Source organism: Leuciscus leuciscus (genome assembly GCF_965113295.1).
Source record: "Leuciscus leuciscus genome assembly, chromosome: 10".
Classification (NCBI taxonomy): Eukaryota; Metazoa; Chordata; class Actinopteri; order Cypriniformes; family Leuciscidae; genus Leuciscus; species Leuciscus leuciscus.
The window spans coordinates 11159048-11178832 of record NC_138734.1 but is presented as its reverse complement, the minus strand read 5'-3'; the positions used below and the strand labels follow the sequence as shown (position 1 = coordinate 11178832).

At 37.2% G+C, this 19785-nt stretch overlaps 1 protein-coding gene across 3 annotated transcripts; it reads right to left on the bottom strand.

The window, feature by feature from the left end:
- Positions 1-3146: 3146 nt before the first annotated feature.
- On the bottom strand, positions 3147-16481 carry chrna5 (cholinergic receptor, nicotinic, alpha 5). Of its 3 annotated transcripts, XM_082183179.1 has the most exons (9): positions 16337-16481; positions 15880-15987; positions 11092-11243; positions 10723-10767; positions 10403-10512; positions 5523-5700; positions 4928-5260; positions 3562-3930; positions 3147-3485 (listed from the first exon to the last, which is right to left on the bottom strand). In XM_082183179.1, exons 2-9 carry the CDS (start codon positions 15950-15952, stop codon positions 3327-3329), a joined length of 1419 nt encoding a protein of 472 aa, XP_082039305.1. In that variant the 5' UTR covers positions 15953-15987; positions 16337-16481; the 3' UTR covers positions 3147-3326. The 3 variants fall into 3 exon arrangements, with proteins under 3 accessions (XP_082039305.1, XP_082039306.1, XP_082039307.1); XM_082183180.1 differs by lacking the exon at positions 16337-16481 and having other exon boundaries at positions 11092-13519; positions 15880-15938; XM_082183181.1 differs by lacking the exons at positions 15880-15987; positions 16337-16481 and adding an exon at positions 13409-13758.
- Between the last annotated feature and the right edge of the window lie 3304 nt (positions 16482-19785).

Genomic DNA, 19785 nt, shown 5'->3' with positions numbered 1-19785 from the left:
TAGTATAGTCCAAGTGACTACAGTGGCTCAACCTTAAAAATTACGACTTTATTAAACTATTCATTTTCTTCTGTGTGGCCCTCTGACGTGAGTTCACGAGAGCGCCACGACGCATGCGCGAGAACTGAGAAGATGACGCAGATGGGTCTCGATGAAGTGTTTAAAATGGTTAAAGTGTGCATTTCCTGGATGTCCGAATCCAAGAGAAACCAACGAGAAAACGTAAAAGTGCCTTACCAATGCCGCAAAATGAATGGCTTACCTTTCACATTTTCCCATCAAATGATCGTGAGCGCCATATTCTCAGTTCATGCGTCGTGGCGCTCTCGTGAACTCACGTCAGAGGCCCACACAGAAGAAAATGAATAGTTGAATAAAGTCATTATTTTAGGTTTTTTTTGCACACAAAAAGCATTCTCGTCGCTTGATAAACTTAAGGTTGAGCCATGTAGTCAATTAGACTATTTTTACCCTGTTTGGTAACACTTTATTTTACGGTGCCCTTGATACAGAGTAATTACTTAATTAATTACTTAGTAATAGACTTTGTAATAACATGTAACAAAATGTACTTAACATGTAACTAAGTTATGGAACAGCCTATACTTACAGATTGTAATTACGCACATGTAATAGGCAGCTACTGTTACACATGTGTAACAAGCCGAGTCTGTTACATATTACATACACATTACTTGTATGTAACATAAAGTAAAGTGTATCAAGATTGTACTAAAGTGCACTTCCTGTGTATCTACAAATGGTATCCATCTGAATTAACCCACTAGATCATAGCTTAAATACATGCACTAGCTTCCTAATTACATTGCAATTACAAAATATTACACAGGTATAAGCTACGTAAAATAAAGTGTATCAAGAATGTACTTAAGTGTACTTTGTGTATACATACCTTATCCATCTCTGCCTTACTTTGATTTAACTCACTAGTTCACAGCTTAAATGCATGCAGTAGTTTCCTAATTACATTGTAATTACATAATATTACACAGGGATAAGCTACGTAAAATAAAGTGTATCAAGAATGTACTTAAGTGTACTTTGTGTATACATACCCTATCTTTATCTGCCTTAGTTTGATTTAACTCACTAGTTCACAGCTTAAATGCATGCAGTAGTTTCCTAATTACATTGTAATTACATAATATTACACAGGGATGAGCTACGTAAAATAAAGTGTATCAAGAATGTACTTAAGTGTACTTTGTGTATACATACCTTATCCATCTCTGCCTTAGTTTGATTTTACTCACTAGTTCACAACTTAAATGCATGCAGTAGAGTTCTCAACGGGTCGGGTCGGCCCGACAAACCCGACGGGACCCGCGGGTTCGGTCCGGGTTCGGGTCGGAAATATAAGCAAATGACTCGGGTCGGGTCGGACCTCGGGCTTAATCTTTTCCGCTCAGTGAAAAAAACAACAACAACAAACAATTTTTTATTAATCATCGCTGCTGTTCACCGTAAAGAAAGTCTGGCTGCTGCGTGCAACGTGCATCATGGAGAGGGGTGGGGGCAGACCTGACGCCGCTGCGTGCAAGCCTTTAGCCTGGAGAAGATGGAGTTGGTGAAAAGTAAACTTGCCGCAGGTGAATTCACCGTCGCTACTACAGGAGTGGGAAAATCAGAGGTCTGGAAAGTGTTTATTGTTTGTATTGTTAAAAGGCGTGAACATTAAAGGTTGATTTGAATTCCCGTCTGCTGGTCATGATAATAGGTGTATGAAAAAAAAAAAAAAAAAAAACGCGGGTTCGGGCAGATAATTCAAGTTGATGTGTCGGGTTACATCGGGTCCGGGCTTTAAAAACCACGGGCCGGGTCGGGTCGGGTTGTAATTTTCAGGCCCGTTGAGAACTCTAGCATGCAGTAGTTTCCTAATTACATTGTAATTACATAATATTACACAGGGATAAGCTACGTAAAATAAAGTGTATCAAGAATGTACTTAAGTGTACTTTGTGTATACATACCTTATCCATCTCTGCCTTACTTGGATTTAACTCACTAGTTCACAGCTTAAATGCATGCAGTCGTTTCCTAATTACATTGTAATTACATAATGTTACACAGGGATGAGCTACGTAAAATAAAGTGTATCAAGAATGTACTTAAGTGTACTTTGTGTATACATACCTTATCTTTCTCTGCCTTAGTTTGATTTAACTCACTAGTTCACAGCTTAAATGCATGCAGTAGTTTCCTTATTACACTGTAATTACATAATATTACACAGGTATAAGCTACGTAAAATAAAGTGTATCAAGAATGTACTTAAGTGTACTTCATGTGTATCTATAAACCTCATCCAACTCGGCTTGTTACACATGTGTAACAGTAGCTGCCTATTACATGTGTGTAATTACAATCTGTAAGTACAGGCTGTTCCATAACTTAGTTACATGTTAAGTACATTTTGTTACATGTTATTACAACGTCTATTACTAAGTACCTAATTAAGTAATTACTCTGTATCAAGGGCACCGTAAAATAAAGTGTTACCCAATGGGTTTACTAACTTTTCTGGACCGGCAGAATGAAATTGCCTAGAAGCCTAAGGAGTCAGAAAGCTCTCAGATTTAATCAAAAATATCTTAATTTGTGTTCCGAAGATGAGCGAAAGTCTTACGGGGTTGGAACAACATGAGGGTGGGTAATTACAGACAGAATTTTCATTTTGGTCCTACTAACCCTTTAAGGTCCTAAGTGTAACTATTTTGCATCCAAAATAAATTTTCTAATAAATACCAATATTCCAATAAAATAAAAAAAATAAAACACACATTTGCCCAAATTTATGTAGTTGACAATAACAGGCAAAATGATTTAAAAAAATTAAACCTGAGAAAGACAAAAATCTCATTTAAGGGTAAGGGCTAGGCTATTTAACAAGTGTTAAATTGCCACAAGCTTTTAGCTAACATCCCATCCCCCCCAAAAAAAAAAAAAAAAAAAAAAAAAAAAATGCTTAGCTGCTTAATATTGCTATGTAGCAGATGATATAAGGGGGAGGGGCATTCTCATACCAGAGAGCATTTAACTGGACAAAAAAAAAAAAAAAATGTACACGCCCATGAGTTCAAGATGAGTAATCTATATTTTTTGTTAATTTTCTCAGAAGAATTTATTTATTGTAAATTTTATTGTAATGAAATCAGCATATAACAATAAATGTGATGCAGCATGTTACAGCATAAATGACAGCGCTCGAAGTTGCATAGATGTTTTGAAGACTACAATAATAAATAACAATAATGCGAAAACTTTATCCAAGCAAAAGATTTAGTAATTTTATACATTCATGTGTTTTAGCTGGTACTTCCAGCATAGCGGGGAACAATGATATTGGCCCATTTATAAATGACAGGGATAAAAAGGAGAGCAGAGCCAAGCAGTGATACTAAGAGAAATGCCCACAGGAAAACCCGGTCCAGGACCCGAGCCACAAACTTCCAGTCCTGAACAACCTAAAAAGAGGCATTACATTAGACCAAAAAAAAATAAAAACACATCATGCCTGGGAATCTAAAGTGAGACGCTTACCTCTCTTACTTCATTCTCCTTCACCACATGAAGCGTGATGTAGTGTATAGATTCTAAGGCTGCCCGCAGACTGTGTTCTGCACTGAGCAGAGTGGTATCATGGCCTAAACTCTTCTCATACCCCAGCCCTCCTCTTCCAGTCCTGTCTGCTCTCTGCCTCGCTGCGGTGGTGGCGTAGCGGTCCACATGGCTGCGCATGCACAGCAGTTTAGGCAGGTGGTGCAGAAAGATACGGCGGACCCAGGGTGCCATGCTGTGATGAGTAGATGAGGAGCGATGATGGATGTTAATGGCAAAGACGGTGATGACAATGGAAAGGGTCACAAAGATCATAGTGAAAACCAAATATTCTCCAATGAGAGGAATCACCTGGGACAGAAAACAACATAGCAGAAAAAATAAGTCATTTGACAATTGCAGAGCTATTTAAAAATGAGAATGAAAGAATTGAAAGTAAACATAAAAATCATTGGAAATGATCTCAATATGCGTTTAAAAAACAAAATAAAAATATTGTAATAATATAACATTTTATGTATGGTAATTTAATACCGTAAAGCAGGGTTGTTTTTTCTTTCTTTTTTTCAGCTCCAGTCCTAGGGACCCACCTAGTGTTTTAGATGTTTTAATCCTTCCCTCGTGTCACTTTGACCCGAAAAATTGTGGTTGAGTGTTCATTGGAGGGGTCCAAGACTTAAGGACTTTTGTCGCACTTGAACCACGAATACACACAAAAAAAATACTGGATTCGGATTAGGAGTTTTTGTTGTAATAAAAAAAAGTAACAAATCCTTCCCTCGAGGGTCAATTCAACCCCCTTAGGAGGAATAAATGGAATGCGAAGAATGCTTCAGTAATAGCATACATAGAAAAACCTAAAAAGAATGCTCAAAATTAAAACTATAAATGCAAAAACCTTACCAAAAATTATTTTATAATGTCTACATGTGTATCTGAATGTATACTGAAGAGATAAACTCAAGAACTGACTTTAGCACCCAGCAGAACAACTAATTTGCTCCATATATTGCTATGAGGTCATCTAATGGCAAGAGTCATGAAATATCATGTTATATAGAGGTCGTCAGAGACACCCAAATTGACCCTATGTGAGATTTTTGAGCTAATTTGAGCTGGTTTATGCATGTATTAAATAATTATTTTGAATTTAGGTTGAAATAATGTGAGGTTTGTGCTTAAATATATTATTCATTGATAAAATCTAGTAATTTAAAAGGTACAAACATTTTTTTTTTTTTATCTCCAACAAAAATTGCATTACAAAATAGAAAGACAAAAATGAAATGATAAAAGCTTTGTTAAAAAAAAAAAAAAAATAGCTTTGAATTTTTACAAGGACTACCACCTTTGAGGAGGAAGGGATGATCTCTTCTATCACCAGAAGGAAGACAGTAAGGGAGACGAGGACAGACGTGCAGAGGGAGATTTTCTCTCCTCCATTAGATGGGAGATAAAACACCAGTACGGTCAGGAAAGACAATCCAATGCAGGGAATGATGAGGAAGAGTGTGTAGAAAAGTGGAAGACGTCGGATAATAAAGGAGTAGGTGATGGATGGATAGAAAAATGTCCCATCGCTTCTCAAACCCCGGCTACCTGTGGCCGTCACAATCTCCCATTCACCGTTGTCAAAATAGTCACGTTTGTCCACTTGGACATCCTCAAGGAGAATGTCCACCTTAAAAAAAAAGAATATTATGCAGTTGTTATATAAATATCCAAATGTTAAACACAGAAACTATCATATGGTGTCAGAAGACATGGAATATAGAACACAAGTCATATTAGCTACTTTTAATAGTCACTATGAACTGACAATAGATAGGTAAATAATAAAGGTTTTTAAAAAGTAAATAATTTTCAGAATTAATTTGTGTTAACTATTCCTTTCAACAAGCAAACACTAGTTTTAATGCCTCTAATAATAGATAAAAACATACCTGGGAACCATCGTAGGTCCAGGAGCCAAACTTCATGGAGCAGTTTTGAAGGTCAAAGGGGAAAAATGTCACGTCGATGGTGCAGGCAGATTTATAGTTGGCAGGAGGGGTCCAGGAGATAGTACCATCATATCTCACCACTGCTTTTGTCACTGTAGCCTCAAAATTACCATCTGCACTGCAGGTGAGAAACATTCAGTAATGAGATACAGAGTCCAAATTTAGTGAGAATTAAGTCATTTGAGAGTAAAAAAAAAAAAAAAAAGTTGGAAACATTAATATTGACCTATAGAACTTATAATGGAGTCGAAAGCATTTTCCATTCTCCATTTCCACCGGGGTCCATAAACTCGCAATGTAACAGTTCAGTTCGATTTTCAGAAATCAAACTTAAGAACTTTTTACACATAAGATCAAGCTTTAAATTAAATCTGATTTTAACAAATTCCACGGTCTTGCACCAAACCCCTTCCGTTTTCTTCAGATAAAAAAAAAAAAAAAAAAAAAAAAATTTGACCCTACTCACATACGTTATGTATTTTTACGTCCTGTGGACGTATGTTATATGTGCGTGATCTGGGGAGTGTAATACTTCCTTATTGGACATGTTGTGTGTTGTGTGCTTGCTCTTTTCACTCCCTCTCGCAGGCTGCTAATGGAGTTCTAGCTGAGAGTGTACAGGTGTAAAGTAAGTCCACTGAAGGCGAGCTTGAGAACCCAAGTGCAGTTTATTCACAAAAACGTGATCAAACCGAAAACAAAAGAACGGTGTGGCATGAACATGACGCTTACCAAACAGTGGATACAGGAAACAATACTTAAAGACACATGGCAAGCATGAGGGCTTAAATACAGAAGACTACTGACTAGACAAGGGACACCTAGCTTGGCAGGCATGACGTGAAGCTCAGGTTTGGCAGGCATGACCTGAAGAAGCTCAGGTTCGGCAAGCATGACGTGAAGCTCAGGTTTGGCAGGCATGACGTGAAGAAGCTTAGGTTTGGCAGGCATGACGTGAAGAGGCTCAGGATCGGCAAGCATGACGTGAAGAGGCTCAGTCTCGGCAAGCATGACGTGAAGAGAGTCAGACTTGGCAGGCATGACGTGAAGTGGCTAAGGTTTACTGGATATTGCGGGTTTGCGGGTTTCCTCATCCGCAAAACCCACAGTAAATGAACTGCTCAACAGAAGGGCATAGTAAATGAATTGGGCCAGGGAAAAATTAATTTTTCCCCCTGGCAATCGAGACTGAACTGGTTCGTTTAGCCCCATTTGAAAGATGTCCTTAAGGGCAACGTCCTTAAAATCCACTTGGTAAGATATTTCCAGAAATTCCCAAAAATATAGTCCTCAATAGTCCTGTTACCTTGACGTAGGCATAGGAGGGCAACTGCTGGGTTAATTTTAGGTAAAGTATTCTGTAAAGTTAGTCCACTGAAGGCGAGCTTGTTGAGAATCCAAGTGCAATTTGGACACGCGGACACTTACCAAACAGGAAACAATACTTAAAGACACATACAGTAGCAAACATGAGGGCTTAAATACACAAGACTAATGACTACACAAGGGACACCTGTGAACAATGAAACAATGAACCAATGACAACACAGAACACATGGCAGGATCACATGACTAGAACAGGGATAACATGACAGACATGAAACAAGAACATGAAACAAAACCAAAATGTGACAACAGAATCCGTGTATCATTCGTTCAGTCGTTTTTTGATTTAATATTGAAAGTAGAAAAATTAGAAAACAGTTCCTTTTTTGATTTTTCATTTTTTCCCAAAAAACGAAAAACAAGAATTCAGCTTTAGTTTTCGTTTTTCGTTCTGAGGTAGCAAAATTAATAAACAGCTTGATATTCGATTTCTACACATGGGCGGGAATGAAACGCCCCTTTCCTCTGATTTGTCAGCCGAAGATCAAACTGTCCCGTCATCAGTTCTTCCTCAGTTCTGCACTGCAGAATAAGAGTCCTCCGTTGTGCAGATTCTTAACGTGTTTATTGCAACTTTTTCATATTTTTTCCATCAACCAGACTAACGAATGGCTCAACACAACCCGTACTGGGGAATAGACTAGACAGGGCTTTCTTCTGTGTAGACCAGAGTTCTCAAGTGCCAGGGGTTTGCTATTTTCCGAACTGTAAAGTCACGTTTTTTTTACTTTTTTATTTTTATTTATCATGAACCACGCTGTGTTTTAATCCTAAGTGACTATATAATGCATTTTACTTAAAATAATCTAAATGTTGACTTTCAAAAGTAGGCGCGTCAGAAGGCTATTCACTCTATTTTGGTTCATTTTTGGTGTGCGCCAGAAAGATGTTCAAGGAGTTTGAGACGCAGCGCATCATGTTGTTTTCTTTATTTTTTAAAGGTCATTTGTAGTCATTTTGAATGTACACAGATAAAAATAAACATTTTACTGCTTCGAATGACAGAGTATTAAACGACAGAATATTAAGTTATTTCCCCTGCTGAGCAACAAATCCAACACAATCTCATAAAAGTGCGTATCTATAGCACGAATGATAATTCTCGTATAATTTATACGCCAAAACGAGTTTAAGCGTTCAAATGATACGCACTGCAAACCCCTTGGGTAGGATTAGGGGTGAGGAGGGCGTGCATATTAAGCGCCATAAAGTGCGTATCATATACACGCGAAAACTGCGTACCATATTTACGCTAAAACTCGTTTTGGCGTATAAATGATACGAGATATTATCATTTGTGCTATAGATACGCACTTCCAAGTGATGGTGCTGGCGCATTGCTCGCTCACACAACATCTAGGCTATTATCAGTTCACTTCTGGCATTGCTAACTTGACATCGCAGCCTATTCATTATTAAAATAAAACACAGTCAACCAAATATATAAAAATGATTCTGCTTAATTTAATTGGTCTTTTGTACAATATAAAGGCTGTGCTGCACAGTCCTACTTGCTGTTATTCCAAACTCATTTCCCTTGCTGTGAAGATGATGATTTAGCATACGTGTATATTGGGACTCGACTGAAGTACGAAGCCTTCTTTACATTACTAGTTAGCATCCAAATGTTACATTGCAAATATGGAAACCTTGGACCGAATGAGAGATGCGCGAAACCAATGTCCGTACAGTTTCAGTTTCAATAAAGGACATAATAGGCTATTATTATAAGTTATTAGGTTAGGCTATATTTTTATTATACGGGCTACTTATTTTTCATTCTTGTTGTTTTCTGAATACCATTCATTTAAGGATTTGACATAGGCTACAGTAAGGGGAAGTAAAATACGCATAGACATAGCCTATATGTTATTAATAGTGTTTATAATGTTAATGTTGTATTTTATTTACGGTCTTTTACACTATTTCTGAATAGGCTAATAATAAAATGCGTTTGTTTCCCTCTCAACATGACCGTGCGCTGCACGCACATCTTTGAGATATAAATTAATACATTTTAATAAAACACAAGGCCTACATAATAAAACTCAGAAGAGTATGTATTTTAATATCTCTGTTGTTCTCTGTTCTCCGGTTGTTAGATAGTCAGTCTGAATGACAGTTCATGCGTTTACGTTAAAATAGGCCTATTGTCAATGCATTATTCTTTTCTTTGTGTATTAGTGTTCAAAATATTTAATTTACAACTAATTATATTGATTTATATCTTCATTTATTAAAAAAAAAAAAAAAAAAAAATTACTGGGTGAGGCGACCATGGTAGGCTTAACAGCCGTCATTTACCCTGCATACCCAGCTGATGCAAAGCGTAGGTGAATTTATATCTACACAGAAGAAAGCCCTGTGTCTGGTTGTTTGATGAAAAAAAGATGAAATGTAGCCTAGTTGCAATAAACGCATTAAGAATCTGCACAACGGAGGACTCTTATTCTGCAGTGCAGAACTGAGGAAAATCTTCGGCTGACAAATCAGAGGAAAGGGGCGTTTCATTCCCGCCCATGTGTAGAAATCGAATATTCAAGCTGTTTATTATTTGTTCTACCTCAGAACGAAAAATGACAAATCAAGCTGAATTCTTGTTTTTCGTTTTTTGGGGAAAAATGAAAAATCGAAAAAGGGACTGTTTTCTCATTCTTATACTTTCAATATTAAATAAAAAACGACTGAACGAATGATACACGGATTGTATATGAATTAGTGAATTCTCTTTTGTGTAAACATGTTCGACCAGAGTGCGGTCCTCCCTTTTTCACTTTTGTTATTGATTTGTACCTGCTACAGTGAGCATGGGGAATGCTGAGTGAGCTCTTCCCTTATGTGAATATTGTTATTTTATTCTACTCTTAGTTTTATGTGAATACTTTTTTTTAATTATGAATTTGGAAGCTGTAGGAAGAGGGTGCCATTTTCTTTGAATCTGAAATTTGCCAATGTCTATGTTAGACAGGGAGCGATATAAGACTGTGTTGTTTATTTATTTGCTTTCTTTTTGCTACCTTTGAGTTTGATTAAAGTCAAGTGTTATTTGTTTAATTTTGGGTTATTACCCAGTTAGTCTCATTACCACAGTAAGTACATAGTATGTTCATGTGAAACAGGACTGCATTTTGTTGTTCTGCTTCTTTTCTGGATCAGAGGATTGAAGTTACTGTCCATCTTTTTCATTATATTTATTTATTTTTATTATTTCCAATAATTGTTACATCCTCTCCTACCCCTAGACAAAACAGGGAGGATTATAACTATATGAAATTCACTAAAGTCACAGTATAAACATTCAAAATATGTGTGTATTAAAATATAAAATATCACAAAAATGTTATTAGACTTTTATTGTTATTTATGGCTCTAACAGAAATGTTAAACATACTGTTCAGCCCCTCTCTGGTTTCCTTTCAGACTCATACACGTACTTGTCATAGAGCACGATGTCGGGTCTCCAGATGGAGTCTGAGGGAACTCTAATAGAAGTGATGCCCAGGTAGTGATCCGGATTCCATCGGAGCTTCATGTCTGTCCACTCCTGAATGCAGAGAGACATTGATTTATCAGCAAAGCTGATCACCAAATAAAACCGTAAAGAAAGCAATTGGACACATTGGCCATAGTTAAAATTGAATTTATCAAAAAGTTAACTACTATCAAAATGCAGACAATATGAAGGCAAAATAAAGAAAAAGTATATTTCATATTAATCAGATAAACCTCATTGGGTTCTTAAGTCCTGCTTTACCTGTTTTATCCATACATTGGTCGTCATCAGCTGGTTCTTCTCATCCTAACCAACAAAAAATCTGATATTATATCTGTGTTATTCTATGTGCCTTCATGTTCTGCTGAGATTGATTTTTATGTTCTTTATGCCCCAGATACCCCAATGTTGTACATGACAGATATTATGGATTATTTACTAACCCCAGTTAATCTAACTCTTTTTGCTACTGACTCCAAACAGAACATAAAGATTAACAATAAATAAATTCCTGAACTATTTTAATGATAGAGAATTGCCTAATGTATATATTTAAAAATGTAATCTTTATTGTAGGGTAACATTTTGCCTAAAGGAGGAGAATGCTATTTCAGAAGGACTAATTCTCACCACATCCACCAGCTGGGAGATTGCCAGGCCAAATTTCACCTGCACCGTTCCATTTAGATCCTCCACTGGTCTCACCCATTTCTGGTAGTTGCTGAAGAGATGTTTAAACAACTTGTCTTCTGTCTTGGCATAGGAAGACAGCACAGGAGGCCCTACAAGAAAACAACAACTTCATGTTAATCTCTCTTCCATTCAATCAGGAGGTACTGGGACACTAAACAACAGTAATTAGATGGCAACAGTCTCAGATTCAAAGACCACACAGGCTTATAGAAGGTGTGACAATTTGGTTGACACTTTGTCAATGAACATATTCATCTCACATAGGCTTTGTAACAAGCTTGCACCTGCACCTTTTGGTGTCATATACAAATTCAGTCCAATAGAATAAATTCTTAATGAAATTATGGGATATCAGTGAATATCTTGAGCCTTTCAAAGCTGTTTTAAAAATGACTTGCAGTGTATACTTGATGAACTCGAATGAAGCTCATTTGGCATTGTTATTGGATCTCCAGCAGCTGCTGCTATCATGCCTATATCCTGATCAGATTTGCCTCTCAAGGCCTCCAAAGTCTTAGTCACTAAGGGAAACATGATTTGCTAAACATGTGTCCTTGTCTGTGAGGGCAGATAGAGTTATGAATGGAGATTTATGAATCTCTGAATGTGAAACTGGTTTAGATGATCTGGGCTGTGTTACCATCGCTGGTGCGAGGGATATTCTTCAAAGTGGAATGTCAAGCTACTTTATGTTCCAAAACCTAGTGAGCTGTCTACTGTTTTAGGAAGTTGTATCCAAAGGAAGCATCCTAACTAAAATGGAAGTTCAAACAGGACTGATTTAAAATGTTTTAAATTTGCAGTAATTCTATGCATCAGACAAATACCCTTCATGTGCCTAATTGAAGTACATTTGATGTCAAACTAGTTTGCCATAAGCATGTTGATAAACTAATAACACCATATTCATATCTACGTTTAATCTGCTGGCTTTTTTCACATTACTATATATAGTCAAGTCAAGTCAAGTTTATTTGTATAGCGCTTTTCACAATACAGATTGTATCAAAGCAGCTTCACAGTATTAAATTTAAATAATACAACAAAGTTTATTTCAAGAGGAATTTATTGATTGATAAAATTAAATTAAATATCCCCAAAATATCCCCAACTGAGCAAGCCAAAGGCAACAGTGGCAAGGAACCGAAAAACTCCATCAAGTGACCTAATGGTGTCCTAAAACTCCATCAGGTGACCTAATGGAGAAAAAAAACCTTGGGAGAACCCAGGCTCAGTCGGGGGCCAGTTCTCCTCTGGCATTTATGAGCTAGAGGCCGGATTGTAGTTTGAACTATAGGATTATATGAATGCCTGGCTGAAGAGATGCGACTTTAATCTAGTTTTAAACTGGGAGAGCGAGTCTGAGCAACGAACAGTATCAGGAAGACTATTCCAGAGTTTTGGAGCCAAATTTGAAAATGCTCTCCCTCCTTTGGTGGTTCTGAATATCCTAGGTATGACCAAAAGCCTTGAATTTAGTGATCTTAAAGAGCGCGATGGATTATAGGGCGATAGAAGATCCGTTAAATAGACTGGAGCTAAGCCGTTTAGGGCTTTATAAGTCAGTAGCAATACCTTGTAATTAATACGGAACTTTATAGGTAACCAATGTAGTGATGATAAAATCGGTGTTATATGATCATATTTTCTTGATCTCGTAAGAACTCTAGCGGCGGCATTTTGGACTAACTGTAGCTTGTTTATTGAGGATGCAGGACAACCAGCTAATAAGGCATTACAGTAATCCAGTCTCGAGGTCATGAATGCATGAACTAACTTTTCTGCATCAGAAACTGATAGCATATTACGTAGCTTAGCAATGTTTCTAAGGTGGAAAAAGGCTGTTTTTGTAACATATGAAATATGATTTTCAAAAGACAGGTTGCAATCGAGTATAACACCCAGGTCTTTTACTGTAGCGGATAAAGTAACAGGACATCCTATGATGTTAAAGTTGTATAGTATATAGTATAAGTATACTACACTCACCGGGCTGTTTTAAATCTAAACCGTATATAATATTTGGTAGCCTGCTGGAATTAATTTTTTTGCACATCTAAAGCTGGATGTAATATAAGACCGAATAAATCATCTAGCCTCACTGAGACTCAAGGGAATGTTTTGACCCAGAATCCATAAAACACTGCAAGTGTCATTTTTCTCATTTCTGTCTAAAATGAGGTTGTTGACCATTGGTGCTGCATTTATCATAAAAAATAAAAATAAAAATAAAAATGTGGTAAGACACAAATACCTTATATTGATTGATGCATATCTGTGCCGATTATTCAGCTCCATATTTAGATATTGATTGGATTTTACAATTTTATCTCTGCCCCAAAGCTCAGTTTCTGTCCTTATAAATCTGTAAGGCAACCACAGACAACCACAGATGGTATTCCAGTTTCAGCTTGTTTTGCCATTGATCAATATCTGTGGTTCTGGTCTCCCTTGATCAATATAAGACTAATTAAAAAATGCATTAATCCTCAGGTCACACTGTTACAACTGACCTGAACAAACTCATAAAGGGATAATCAGTGTGGGTGAACATGTGGACCATGACTTATTAAAACACTCTGAATCACTGCAGGCAGAATCTGATCTCTGCTCTAAACTCTGTTTATGTACATCTTCAAAGAACATAGTTGTGTTTTTTACTATTTTATCTTAGAATAAAATATTTTTGCAACACATTCATGAACTGAATTGAACATTACTAATTAAAATGCAAAAAAAATTACCGTGACAAATGCAATTGCAATGCTCAATTAATCGTGTATCCCATATGCACTACAAGCATAATTATGCAAGGCTTTAGGTGGTCAGTTCTACAATCTAAGTGGTATTCGAATTATATTATTAAATATGACTAAATCAACATGACTACATTAGGTTACACAAACAAAAGTAATTTAAGGGTCAGATACCTTCCTATATTTTCACTTTCTACAGTGTTTTTACTAAAGCTATATGAGCCCTGCAGCCTAATATAACATCTGTATGCACTGTGTGTGCATTAAAATCATCAGTTTGGCTTCAATTCACAAACAACTTATTCTCAGCTGCTGTCAGTTCATTTGCATAACATAACATTTTGAAATCAACTAAATCCAACAGTTGGATTATCTGTGGCCTTTGTGACTTCTTATATAGCATGCCACATTCTTTACAGTTTTATGGCACCTGATATTTTATACTATAAACATAAAAGTCTTCATCTCTGTCTGGTCTTGATTGTCAAGCCCCAGCAGGAGACAATCCATTTTGGAGTGTAATCTTATCAGTGACACTGAGAACCTCTATCACAGAGAGGGTCACAGAGCGAGAGAGCTTTCGTAAATAATAATTGGATGAAGAGATGTGATGTGATGGACAAGCGACTGAATCACAGGTCACATTTTATCCCAAAATAATATAATATAATATAATATAATATAATATAATATAATTTTATTTTATTTTATTTTATTTTATTTTATTTTATTTTATTTTATTTTATTTTATTTTATTTTATTTTATTTTATTTTATTTTATTTTACATAACATTACATTATATTATATTATATTATATTATTAAAGTTGCTCTGGAATAATCGATTCTGGCCAATCACGCCAGCCAGAGATCACTGTCATCCATGGCATCACTTTACATCGGCAAAAAGAAAAAAAAAGATTAAAAACTGATAGCTACTTTATAGTAGAATTTAAAGTTGTAATTATAAAAGAAAGAGACACTGACACTGTTTTTCATGTTTAATTCTGTAAAGCGTACTTTAAAGTGGGTTATTCGAAGAATGCGTGTATATTTTGAAGTGTTGTAACCAAACCGTTTTGGGAACAACTCCCTTCCATTTTATGAACCAAAAAACAGATCAAAAATAAAAATAAACAAAATTTGTTTTACATCATACAGTTTCAGGAAACTACGAGGGTGAGTAAATGATGACCTTTTTTTTTTTTGTGAACTATCCCTTTAATTAAAGCTAATGTAGGCAATGTTTTTCATAAAAAAAAAAAAAAATGTTATACTGGTTGAAAGTCTCTTCACATTCTGATAGCACTCAATAATAGAAGTGGTCTAAATATTTTAAAATGTACATATCTTCTGTGGAAGTCTCAGGACCAAAAAATGTATATGCAATAATAGGATGACCTACTGTAACGTATGTATTTGCAGACCTCCGAGCACCCTGCTCACAACACTATTAACGTCGAAATGATTTCTAATTCTGTTAATTATTATTGTAATGTTATGTGCTTTGAGATACGAGGTAAAATAACGCCGTCTCTCGTGACGCTTTGCAGACTCTGCTGTGTGAGTTCATGTGTTTTAAAGGAGGCATGGCTTTAGAGATGCTCTGAAGGGAGGGTGGGATCTCATGCTTTCAAAGCTAGCTTGCTATTGCTAGCCTCTGCGAAATTGCCTACCCTAGATTTACTAGTAAGATTAGAACAGTAGTGTTCCGAGATATCAGCACACTTGTAACACTTTTTTTTTTATAAATAAAAAGTAAGGCCTATGTTTTTTCTTCTCTTAATGGTCCTAAGATAATATTCTATGAAATGTATCTATTCTTAGAAATTGTCTATATTTTATATATAAATTACAGTTTCTTTCTTTAAATTTTGGGTTGAATTATGGGCATGACAGGCTTTGTGAGATTTCACCCTGGCACAGATGGCATGAAGGTGGGGCATTGAGCCAAGGTCAGAGACACTTACCTAAAGAGGAGCAGAGGACCGCACAGCAGACTAGCAGGAGGAGAGCTCTAATAATGCTGTGAGCTGTTACCATGATACCATCAGGAGCAGCAAAGCCACAGAGAAGACCTGCAAGCAGACATAGGCATGCATGCACTTTATTACACACAAATACAGTCCGACCTGTTATTGAAGACTCAGAAGCCTGTTAGCAATTAAACATATATGTGATATGCAGTGGAGACATTGCACATGCACCTGAACGCTGCATATTTTGCATCTTTCATGTGTGTGCAATTGATCACATAAAATGTTCTGCATCATGCACATGTGAACAGACCTTTACACAAGCACACAAAGCATGTACCTATCCACCTGTCTGTTGAGATTACTCGCATTCATCAGTCTGCAAACACCCAGTGTCTCTTTCTCTCTGTTTCTCTCCCTTTCTCTTTCTTTGTCAATTTCTTTTCCTTACCTGATTATGGACTGGAAGAGAGCGGAATCCTTTAGAATTTTTCTTTTCCATTTGGTTGTCGTGTGTCCATGCCAACCAGCATGTGTGTGGCTGCTTACTCACATACAAGCAGTCATGGTCTCCTCCAACTCCTTCTCCTCCTCCTCTTCCTCCTCCTCCTCCTTCATAAAGGCAGCCCCACCCCCTCACCCTCTTGCAATTTCCCGCACAGGAAAAAAACAGCCAATCACAGCCATGGATCCCTCATTATCTTGTAAAGTCTGCCCCCTCCTGTTCAAAAATATGCACACATGTTTATGAGAGTACAACAGAGGTCCTTCCATTCTTTTTAGGCTAATTAGCTTTTTGTGGATAGAGAGACAGCAAAGAACTTATATTACATAATGTGTAAAATTGACAGGCTTATTGGTTGCACTATAAATAACACACATGTTTAGTACCATATTAAAGTAATGAAAATTAACCCCCTTCGTTCTGGACATTCCCGGTCATAATGTGAACGATTCATGTTACTCCAAAAATGCTTGTTTTAGTAATCTTTAATCAAAAAACATAATAACTTGCTCGTAATTTTCTGCTAATCTCACCAAGACCTTAACTTGGGTTGTGAACTACTAATATAAGTTGATTTAATATATTCACGTATGATACTCAGTGGTGTATCGACATTTATAAATGACGCAGAGACAACTGCATTTAAAACACAATAATAAACAACCAACAAAAACAAAAACAAAAAAAAACATTATCATATGACATCCCAATAAATTGATGTTGTAATAAATGTATCCCCATAAAAATATGACAAGTCAATACAATTTTAATCTGTGCCATGTGCATGACATTTTTTGCAACAAGGAAGTGAAGGAGACACTAGCCCATATTAGGTCACATGCTGTCAAGGCTCCATTGAGAGTAAAAAATATAATTGTACATCAAAATGTGTTTTTTAAAGTTTTTGGTCATTTTTTATTGCACATTTTGTAAAATCAATAACTCAAAGACCAAAAAATCTGTGTATTATGCATAAATGACAAATTCCTTTTAGGAGATGTATATATTTCGTATAGCTGGCACTATTGTTCAGTAATGGCAGGCAGTATAATAGCCTGTTTGCCTGTGTTTTAGGTTGATGTTAGTACGTTTGTATATAGAAGACTTTTTCCAGAAAGTATTGATGATGGTGATGACAGAGCATCAGAAAAGAAGTAAGAAAAGAAGAGGTTGAGGATCAATGAGGATAAGCTATGAGGATGAGGGTAGAGATGAAGAAAATAAGTCATAGATTGTTATGGAAGTCAGGCATTTGAGTAGAGTATCCTATGCCAGTTTGGAAGATGTGATCCATAATACAACCAGAGGTTAGGAAATATGCTACTGCCTATTGGCCTCACTACACTGACAAGCTGGGATGCTCCAAAAATTATGACTAAACAGGTCAAAATCTAGTTACGTGTGGAAAAATGTGGTGTACACTGAAAAAGAAAAGTCTTGTTGATTTTCACTTGTGCTACAATAGTTGATTTGGAATTCCAAGAAAGAAACAATGTTAAAGTTTATTTATTTTTTAAAAATGTATGTTATTTGAAACACTAAGGGCGCTTTCACACTGGCAGTTTAGTGCGGACCGGGGCACGGTTCGCATGAAAAATCGCTAATGTGAACGCTGTCATCGGACCCGGGTGCGCACTAGAGTACCGAACCCGAGACTACCTGGAGGAGGTGGTCTGAGCTCGGTTGCTCCCGAACCGTGGTGCAGTTCGCGTTAATGTGCAAGCAACACGGACTCGGGTGCGCGCTTGTTCAGGAAGTATAGTATCCCGCGCATGCGTATCACTGTCGATATCATTGTTTGATTGCGTTTGCGATGACGTAAGATCACTGCAAACGCACCTGGGTTCGATACAACTAATTGAGTGTGAAACCAGACCAACGCTGCGGGGGGCGCCGGGAACTAGCGCACTCGGGTTCGGACCGCAGCAAACGAACCCAGTGGAAAAACGCCCTAAGACATGGTTTCAGTACTTCCAAGGCAGCAAAGTTGCATCTGAATTAGTTTCAAGTTTTTTTTACATTTTCACATGTGATTTCCAAAATAAATATAGTAGCACAAGATGAAATGGAATGTTAAAGTCCAACTGAAATCAAAATGGACCCTATTTACTTTGTTAGCGCATATTACTAGTCTTGTGGTGAACAATTAATCCGTGCAAGTTAAAACACAGAAAAACATTTTTTGGCTTCGTAATCTTTAATCAAAATCTGAAAATGCCCCTCCCCTCTGCATTGGAGGACCTTCCCTGATGACGTAGGTTTGACGGCTTGGTTTGGGAAACGCTTAACCACTCCCCTCAAATCGTTAGTCTGTAATGAGCGAGAGATGGAGAGGAGGAGCGCTAGAGTAAAACCCTGCCCTCTGTTCAATATTCTTTTTCACTGGGAAATACGTCACAGCACTGGAGAAAAGTTGTTTGCAACTTCCGGTTCACGCGGACTTTAATAAAGGTTTTTTACTTTTTTTTTTTTTTTTTTTTTAAAGGAGCATTTCACCCATGGGAACATTAATCTTTATTGAAAGTGGGTCATTATGTAATCGAAATGTAACATACATTTTGAATTTGGTGCCTTCTTGACCGAGGAAAGACAGAAAGTAACTTTAGGGCGCATTTGTATGGAAGACAACTCCCACAATGCACCACATTGCACAGCTCCGCAAGCCACTCCCATTAATTTTCACAACACAAACGTCCGTGTCCTCGTCTGATTCAGAGATTTCGTCCAGGAGAAATTGGCATCGTTGAAATTCTTTGTAGCAGACGGGTTCTATCTCTGTGTCCGTAGGCGCACAGTGAGAGCACAGGCACCACCAGTCCACCCCAGCTCCAGCCAGTCCGGGCTCCTCACCCGCTACAGGCAGGTCTTCTGCCTCGGCTGCAGAAGCCGCTGCAGCCGCCTCCTGTTCCTCCATCAGCCTCAGCTGCTCTTCGCTATATTGCGGCTCATAAAGATAGCCACGAACATCTGATTCGAGATTTCAAAATCCTCTTCTTCCACATCATATTGAGTACCTTCCGCCATTGTCGTAACTTTACATCTGGCTCCAACAGCGCCTGTTAGCTTAGCTTCCAAACAAGATGGCGGATATTGCTTTTAGTTTCTGCAAGTGAAGTCCCACCCACTGATATGTAATAGGTCTGTAGCGTGAGTGGGTCCCACCCCCTGGAAAAATGAGGAACAAGTGTTTGTAGTCTCAACCCCTCTACAAAAATATGGGACTTCCTGCTTAGAATGACGCTAAATGACGATTTTTACATCATTATAAGCAGGAACTGCAACACTAAAATCCGTATTTCTCCCGTCTCAGGGGAAAATTAGGGAATAATACACGACCATTCAAAAATATGACTGGGTTTCAAACGATACAAAGCTTAATGCAAATGGGTGAAGTG

Coding starts and splice junctions, on each gene's coding strand:
- chrna5 (XM_082183179.1), bottom strand. CDS start 15,952: ATGGTAACAGCTCACAGCATTATTAGAGCTCTCCTCCTGCTAGTCTGC. Junction 11,244..15,879: donor GGTCCTCTGCTCCTCTTTAG/GTAAGTGTCTCT, acceptor GTTTTCTTGTAG/GGCCTCCTGTGCTGTCTTCC. Junction 10,513..10,722: donor CCAATGTATGGATAAAACAG/GTAAAGCAGGAC, acceptor CTCTGCATTCAG/GAGTGGACAGACATGAAGCT.